Source organism: Babylonia areolata, chromosome 10 (assembly GCF_041734735.1).
Source record: "Babylonia areolata isolate BAREFJ2019XMU chromosome 10, ASM4173473v1, whole genome shotgun sequence".
Taxonomy (NCBI): domain Eukaryota; kingdom Metazoa; phylum Mollusca; class Gastropoda; order Neogastropoda; family Buccinidae; genus Babylonia; species Babylonia areolata.
The window spans coordinates 9,876,760-9,885,439 of NC_134885.1; the positions used below are offsets into that span (position 1 = coordinate 9,876,760).

At 44.8% G+C, this 8,680-nt stretch overlaps 1 protein-coding gene across 1 annotated transcript; it reads left to right on the forward strand.

Annotated features, from left to right (window-relative positions):
* Nucleotides 1-268: 268 nt before the first annotated feature.
* Nucleotides 269-7,241, forward strand: LOC143286440 (uncharacterized). The gene is made up of 4 exons (XM_076594006.1): nucleotides 269-296; nucleotides 1,338-1,773; nucleotides 3,595-3,729; nucleotides 6,961-7,241. Exons 2-4 carry the CDS (start codon nucleotides 1,389-1,391, stop codon nucleotides 7,227-7,229), a joined length of 789 nt encoding a protein of 262 aa, XP_076450121.1. The 5' UTR covers nucleotides 269-296; nucleotides 1,338-1,388; the 3' UTR covers nucleotides 7,230-7,241.
* The last annotated feature ends 1,439 nt before the right edge of the window (nucleotides 7,242-8,680 follow it).

The following is an 8,680-nucleotide window of genomic DNA, read 5'->3' on the forward strand; positions in this document are numbered from 1 at the left end:
GCGCAGTGTCAAAAGCTGGCAGGGTTATCGACCAGGAACGGAAAAAGTCGATCGCAAAATGTTTGTGTTAGAGGTATCCCCTAGCAACTACGTGTCTGGAGTGAAAAAAAAAAAAAAAATTCTCGACATGGTATCACCCAGGTTGCTGTCACGTGAAACTCCACTGTCTTAACATCCACGATAGTTGCTGTCAGTCGTTTACCGGCTTTATTGCCAGACATCACTGGCTGGGTAAAATAATAGACTGCAGGAAGACCATTGCCCACAACCACAACCACAGCCACAAGAACAGAAAGGTTTCAGCTGAGGTTCAGTTTAGGTTTCCTCAAGGAGGCGTCACGACAGTGCGTTCGGGACAAATCCTTATGCGCTACACCACATCATTCTGCCTGTTGCAGATGCCCTGACTTGTTAGCAGCGGCATAAACCCTACGCGCTTAGTAGTCAGACCTTGGGTGCATGCTTAAAATCATAATTTTGTGTACCTATCCGAGTGGATTTCTTCTACAGATTTTTTTTTTTATTTTTTTTTTTTGCTAGAAGACAGACAACACTCTTGTCGCCATGGTTTCTTTTCTTCTTTTTTTCTTTTTTTTTTATAGTGCGGCCAAGTGTGTGCTGTGCTGCACACGGGACCTCGGTTTAATCGTCTCATCCCGGAATGACTAGACGCTCAGTTGGATTTTCCAATCAAAGCAAACCTGACAGAAAGGGCGAGAGAGCGGGATTCGAACCCACACCCTCACGGACCGTCTATATTGGCAGCTGAGCGTCTTAAGTCATCTAACCATTTTGCCACCTTCCTTCTAGAGGAGAACGACCAGCAGTAGAGTGACGGCCGGCGTAGAGGTAACGCGTCCGCCTAGGAAGCGAGAGAATCTGAGCGCACTGGTTCGAATCACGGTACAGTCGCCAATATTTCCTCCCACCTCCACAAGACCTTAACCTGTGGTCAGGAAGCTAGCTCACTGGGATGAGACGATAAACCGAGGTCCCGTGTGCTCGCATGCACTTGGCACACGTTAAAAGAACCCACGGCAACAAAAAGGGTTGATCCTGGGCAAAATTTTGTTAAAACAAAATACACTTCGATAGGAAAACAAATAAAATTGCAGGCAGAAAAAAAATGAAAAAAATAAAAAAGAGGGTGGCTCTCTCAATGTAGCGACGCGCTCTCTCCTGGGCATAGGGAGAACAGCCCCAAATTTCATGCACGGAGAAATCTGTTTTGACAAAAAAAATAGAATAAATACATAAATGAATAAATAGATAAATAAAAAAATTAAATAAAAGAGTAATACAGCAACAATACAGTAATACAACAACCACATGAACAGCGGGACAGGACGACGTTGTCTCCCACTCCCAGGCCCGTGGTATTGGTGGTGATGGCGGCTGTCTTCAGAGGGGAGATGCTGCACGTGCTAATGCTGCTGCTGTTGCTGCTGCCGTGGTGGTGGCCGTGGTTGGGGTTCGGGAGCTGGACAGTGAGGGCGGAGGCCCCTGTGACGCAGTCCGTCTTTCACATCCGCACGGGGCTGACGGACCGGCAGTTTAGTGAGGGTCAGCTCTTCTTCCTGCCCGCCGCAAGGTCGTTGCTGGACTGTGCCCGCCGCTGTTCCGCCCACCCCGCCTGCCTGACCTTCACCTTCACCCCTGACCCCCAGGGCACAGCCATCGGGGTCGGGGCCTGCCGGGCACATGACGTTGTCATGACGTCACAAAGTCCTTCCTCGACAGCCAGTGGAGCCATCACGTACCGGATGGACAAAGGTATCTTCTTCTTCTTCTTCTTCTTCTTCTTCTTCTTCTTCTTCCAGTTTCTTGTTCTTGTTCTTCTTCTTCTTCTTATTATTATTATTATTATCATCATCATCATCATCATTAAACACGTGAATCATGATCTATTGGTCCGAGCTGTGTCTGATATTGAACAAACATAGAAACAAACAAACAAATAAATAAATAAATAAAATAAATGAATGAATGAACGAATTAATAAATAGATAAACATAATATAATAAACGTAACAAAGCGAGAGGCAAAGCGTTCATGGCTCACGTGAGATTCCTGCCGAACAAGAACTGAACCAGAAAATAATGCCGGGGGGGGTGGATTATGTGGGGAGCTCTGGTACATGGTGCACATATATAGCGATCCAAGTCACGTGCTCGTTCACCATCAGACACAAGTACTGCTCGAATTGAAAGATGAAAGTTTAACATAAAAACAAAGGGAAAAAAAAAAAAAACAGACAGCGAGTTAAAATTTGAGTCATGTTGATTTTGATCGTCTTTCGCGAATAATTATCATATACCGTAAGTGATAAAACCTTCACACAAATATATATATATTAATGAAATATAAGAATTTTGCGGTTTACTTCGTCTCCTGGCAATCGTATGTTATCGCGAGTTAAAGATAGACGCGCGTGCCTTTGTGAATATCCATACATGGAAGATCCTGCTTCCCCGCTTTTACCGTTCAAACGAACGTAGATAATTATTGTTGACTTTCATCCTGAATGTTAAACACAATAAGCTTTCTATGCCTCGAATCAGAAATTAGAATGTATTGTTATTGATGAGTGCGATTCGCTTTTTTATTTTATTTTTAAAAAAAATTTTTTATCCCTTAGTATATTCAGATAATTGTCCCAAAACGTGACAGACTTTGGCTGCTCCTGGTATTTGTGTGCACCAGTATAATTTCCACACTTAGAAGAATTTCCAAATGAAGCAAAAAAATGAAATGACTGCAATTAATGAGTGTTATGTCAGATAAAGAAAAAGCTACATTTTATGAACAAGAAATATAAGCGTAGATGTAACCTGACTGTCAAAATATGCTGATTTCTTTGTACATTTGTCTGTAGTGGAGTGATGACCCAGAGGTAACGCGTCCGCCTAGGAAGCGAGATAATTCGAGCGCGCTGGTTCGAGCTGCCGATATTTTCTCCCCTCCTTAGCGCACGTAAAAGAACCCACGGCAACAAAAGGGTTGTTCCTGGCAAAATTATGTGTAAAAATCCACTTCGATAGGATAAACAAATAAAACTGCATGCAGAAAAAAAAAAAGAAGAAAAAAAGGGGGCGCTGTAGAAAAGCGACGCGCTCTCCTTGGGGAGAGCAGCCCAAATTTCACACAGAGAAATCTGTTATGATAAAAAGAAATACAAATACAAATACACACATTGTTGCCCTTTTCAGGAGTGTGTGTGTGTGTGTGTGTGTGTGTGTGTGTGTGTGTGTGTGTGTGTGTGTGAGAGAGAGAGAGAGAGAGAGAGAGAGAGAGAGACTGATGGTAATTAGATGCCCTCAATTGGCTGGGCTAAAGCGTAAACGTAACCCTTAAAACTCATTCCAACTTTGTGAGATAACATTTTGATTAAACACCTCTCTCTCTCTCTCTCTCTCTCTCTCTCTTACTCCTACCCCCACCCCGCTCCCCATCATCACCACTACCACTACCATCATCCCCATCCCCGCCCCCACCACCCCCACCCCCCCCCCCACACCCCCGGCCCACCAACCCCCCCCCCCCCCCCTCCGATCCACTCTCTGAATGAACCGCTCTGGTTTTGGTTTGGCTTAGAGCCATCGTGGTTTCAGAGCAGCTGTGTTGACCACGACAGTTGCAGCACCAACCCTAACGTGGTGTGTTGGGGCGGAGTTTGTACCTGTTATCCTGGGTACTTCTACACCGTTGGCGCCGATGACTGTGTGACACGTGAGTTTTGATTGTTAGTGTTTGTTTATTTGTTTGTTTGTTTGTTTGTTTCTGGACTATTTAGTATCAGTATCAGTATCAGTAGCTCAAGGAGGCGTCACTGCGTTCGGACAAATCCATATACGCTACACCACATCTGCCAAGCAGATGCCTGACCAGCAGCGTAACCCAACGCGCTTAGTCAGGCCTTGAGAAAAAAAAGAAGAAAAGAATAGAATAAATAGAATAAAATAAATAAATAGAATAGAATAAAATAAAATAAAATAAAAAATAACAAGAGAAGCAAGGCCTTCAAGACTCACTTGTGATAAATTAAGTCCCCTAGCATTAATTACAGAGTAATTTCCCTTTTTTACTATCTGCACCAAAACGTTTGCAAAATAAATAAAAGTTCCATGCTTAGCAAAAGTTCCTGTTTGAACAAAAAATGATATCAATGACTCCTCTTGTTGTTGTGTCAGAATAAGAGGTCAAAGTGCCAAGTTTAGAGAATACAAAAAAATATAAATATAACAGTAAATGCAGTTTGCATATAATTAGGCTTCTTTTTTTTTGTGCCCATCCCAGAGGTGCAATATTGTTTTAAACAAGATGACTGGAAAGAACTGAATTTTTCCTTTTTTATGCCTAATTTGGTGTCAACTGACAACGTATTTGCAGAGAAAATGTCTATTTTAAAGTTTACCACGGACACACAGACACACGGACACACACACACACACACACACACACACACACACACACACACACACACACACACACAGAGAGAGAGAGAGAGAGAGAGAGAGAGAACCGAACACCGGGTTAAAACATAGACTCACTTTGTTTACACAAGTGAGTCAAAAATAAAATAAAATATTGACTATTTAGTCCATTTGAGTCTTCAAAGACTTTTTCTAGAGAAGCTGGGTAACCAGTGAGCAGCCTTCTCAGTTTTTAAAAGCGGGTGTTGGAGGCAGGATGACAGATAGATACACAGACAGAGAAACAAACAGACGAGAGAACAAAGAAGAAAGAAAGAAAAAACAAGAAACATATGTTTCTTTTTGGTACTTTCTTAACCAGAATACTGGTGTTAATAACACTATATATTTTAGAAAGAGACAGACAGACAGAGAGAGAGAGAGAGAGAGACAGACAGAGACAGACAGACAGAAAGAGAGAGAGAGACAGAGACAGAGAGAGAACACTGAACACTGAACACTGAAATGTTTAATGTCATTAGCTGTACAGCTCCAGTGACATCGGTTTGCAAATCAGAACAGTATTGGTGAAAATAGTGAAACAAAATAGAACAGAAAAGAAACATATTTGAGGTCAAATAAACTAGCTCTCGACCATCCATTTTCCCAAGTTCACGAAAACAAACGCATAGGTGTTTTTTTTTCTATCAACGTAATTAAGCTATTGATATGAATTAACCTTCTTTCGAATACTACAGGCTTCGTCAATGTGCTTCGCCAATTATCTTACTTTATCATTATGATAATTCATTTTCAACACACCAATGATATCCTTACTTCTTGAAAAAAAAAAGAGAGAGAGAAAAAGAGAGAGAGAGAGAGGGAGAGAGAGAGAGAGAGAGAGAGAGAGAGAGAGAGAGAGAGAGAGAGAGAGGAGCAAAAACAAAAAACTTTAAATCTCCAGGCCTCCGGCCCCTAGAAAGGAGTCCTAAATACACAGTATGGAGATCGCGTAGCGACAACAAATGTAAATTACCTACTAACCATTCGTCATTCGGATGAGACGATAAACCGAGGTCCCGTGTGCTAGCACGCACTTAGCGCACGTAAAAGAACCCACGGCAACAAAAGGGTTGTTCCTGGTAAAATTATGTAGAAAATTCCACTTCGATAGGAAAAACAAATAAAACTACAGGCAGGAGAGAGAGAGAGAGAGAGAGAGAGAGAGAGAGAGAGAGAGAGAGAGAGAGAGAGAGAAGGTGTCCCTGTAGTGTAGCGACGCGCTCTCCCTGTGGAGAGCAGCCCGAATTTCACACAGAGAAATATGTTGTGATAAAAAGAAATACATGTACAAATACAAATTAACTTAAACCTGTAGGACAAAAGTGCTTCTTGTGAATTTTCTAAATTTCTTCACTACTGCCAAAGAATTCCTGTCATATTTTCATTAACATGAAATGCGTACACACATAGTTTACGAATACTGCAGTCAGAGCCATTCTTCAGCAATTAAACATACAGTTGACCTCCAGAATTCAAATGTTTTCGCTTTAAGTTATTGTAAAGGACGCAACTGTTTATATAAGTATCTTCATCTTCGACCACATTGCACCGTTTGCATGTGTAATGGTATGGTATGGTATGGTATGGTATGGTATGGTATGGTATGGTATGGTATGGTATGGTATGGTATGGTATGGTGTGGTATGGTATGGTATGGTATGGTATGGTACGGTATGGTATGGTGTGGTATGGTGTGGTATGGTGTGGTATGGTATGTTATGGTATGGTGTGGTATGGTATAATATGGTGTGGTACGGTATGGCATGGCATGGTATGGTATGGTATGGTATGGTATGGTACGGTATGGCATGGTATGGTATGATATGATATGGTATGGTATGCTATGGTGTGGTGTGGTATGGTGTGGTATGGTATGGTATGGTATGGTATGGTGTGGTATGGTGTGGTATGGTATGGTATGGTATGGTATGGTATGGTATGGTATGGTATGGTATGTTGTGACGTGTCGTTTCGTTCCGTGTTGTATTGTATTGTATTGTATCGTATTACATCGTATTGCTCTGTGTTGTACTGCTCTGTTCTGTACTGCTCTGTACTGCATTGTGCTGTGCTGTATTATACACGAGCAAAGAACCAAAACAAGATAGCTGAGCATTCATATTATTATGAGAAAAACAACAACAACAACAACAACATCATCAGAATATTATATCATATCAATAACAGACCTTCAGAGGAAAGAGAATTGATCTGCATTGTATTCAAATTTCCCCATACCACACAACACACACACACACACACACACACACACACACACACACACACACACACACACACACACACACACACACACACACACACACACACTAATAACATACTAATCCAAGTTGAAAAATTATCTGCTGTCCATCTCATCAATTGCTTGCTCGCTGGCTAGACGGCTTGTTTGTTTGCTTGATGCGACTTGACAGCTTGCTTGGCCAACAACAACAACAACACCACCTTGTTCTCTTCTTGCTTGTAGAATGTTCGAGCCAAGATCTCCAACAGGAGTGGCTGAAATACGAAGGCTACAAGATCATGCAAGAAGGATACCAACACTCTGAGAAATCCATCACGCTGCCTCACTGTCTGCAGATGTGTATCAGCTGGTCCTCCTCCTCCTGCTCTGTGGTCGTCTACGACACTGTCCTACAAGAATGCAAACTGTTCCAAGTGTTGCAGGCCCCTTGGCCCAAAGGGGAGCTGTCCGCCGACAGTGACTGTGTGCTCTATCAGAGAATGTGTGTTTGAGGAGGCTGGGCTGGTTGGGCGGGGGGGGGGGGGGGGGGGGGGGGGGGGGGGGGGGGTTCCAGTCTCCACCCCCCACCCACCCCCCACCCCAAACCCTCTAACTCCCGAAAGAGTTTGCTGTAGTAGGTGTCAAGGGTAAATTAATAAAAAAAAAAAATAATAATAATAATGATCAGAGAAAGTCCCGGAAGATGGAGGGCGGGAAGGGGTGGGTGGGTTGGGTGGGTGGGTTGGGGGGAGTAGGGGGGGTCGGGGGTGGGTAGCGATGAGTATACGATTGTTTAAGCATATTGCTAGTAGTAGGTATTACAGGTTACAAGAATACTATCAGTAGTATACGTATATAATATTCTACCATTAATAGGTATTAATTCTTTTGCATTACTGGAGAAGCAACAGTCATGCGGAAGGGATTGCACTGGGGAGAGGATAGGAGCGGGAAAGCAATAGATAAGTATATTGTTAACAGCCGGTATTACAGGTTATAAGAATACTATCAGTAGTTCGTATATACTCGTAGTATTCTACCATTAACAGGTTATATGCTTGTGCATTACTGGAGAAACGACAAACATGGGGAAGGGGTTTCATTTGGGGGTGGGGGGGGGAATGGGGGGGGGAGGGGAGGGGGTTGTTTAAGGGTGGGATGGGGGGGCGGGGAAGGGGGTGTATTAGGAGAGGGATGGGCACGGGTAAGGGGTTGTATTAGGGGTGGGGTGGGGACGGGGAAGGGGTTGTATTCTGGGTGGGATGGGGGCGGGGAAGGGGTGGTATTAGGGGTGGGTGGAGGCGGGGAAGGGGTGGTATTCGGGTTGGGATGGGGGCGGGAAAGGGGTGGTATTAGGGGTGGAATGTCGGCGGGAAAGGGGTCGTATTCGGGGTGGGATGGGGCGGGGAAGGGGTGGTATTAGGGGTGGGTGGAGGCGGGGAAGGGGTGGTATTCGGGTTGGGATGGGGGCGGGAAAGGGGTGGTATTAGGGGTGGAATGTCGGCGGGAAAGGGGTCGTATTCGGGGTGGGATGGGGCGGGGAAGGGGTGGTATTAGGGGTGGAATGGGGGCGGGAAAGGGGTGGGATGGGTGCGGGAAAGGGGTTGTATTCGGGTTGGGATGGGGGCGGGGAAGGGGTTGTATTCGGGTTGGGATTGGGGCGGGGAAGGGGTGGTATTCGGGTTGGGATGGGGGGCGGGGAAGGGGTTGTATTCGGGTTGGGATGGGGGCGGGGAAGGGGTTGTATTCGGGTTGGGATGTGGGCGGGGAAGGGGTGGTATTAGGGGTGGGATGGGGGCGGGGAAGGGGTGGTATTAGGGGTGGAATGGGGGCGGGAAAGGGGTTGTATTCGGGTTGGGATGGGGGCGGGGAAGGGGTGGTATTAGGGGTGGAATGGGGGCGGAGAAGGGGTGGTGTTGGGAGTGGGACGGGAGGGGGATAGGGTGGGGGCAGGGAACGGGAT

What these genes read in the sequence shown, in the direction of transcription:
- LOC143286440 (XM_076594006.1), top strand. Translation starts at nt 1,389, where the DNA reads ATGGCGGCTGTCTTCAGAGGGGAGATGCTGCACGTGCTAATGCTGCTG. An exon ending in CACGTACCGGATGGACAAAG is followed by an intron (nt 1,774 to 3,594) that starts GTATCTTCTTCT and finishes GGTTTGGCTTAG; the next exon opens with AGCCATCGTGGTTTCAGAGC. An exon ending in CGCCGATGACTGTGTGACAC is followed by an intron (nt 3,730 to 6,960) that starts GTGAGTTTTGAT and finishes TCTTGCTTGTAG; the next exon opens with AATGTTCGAGCCAAGATCTC.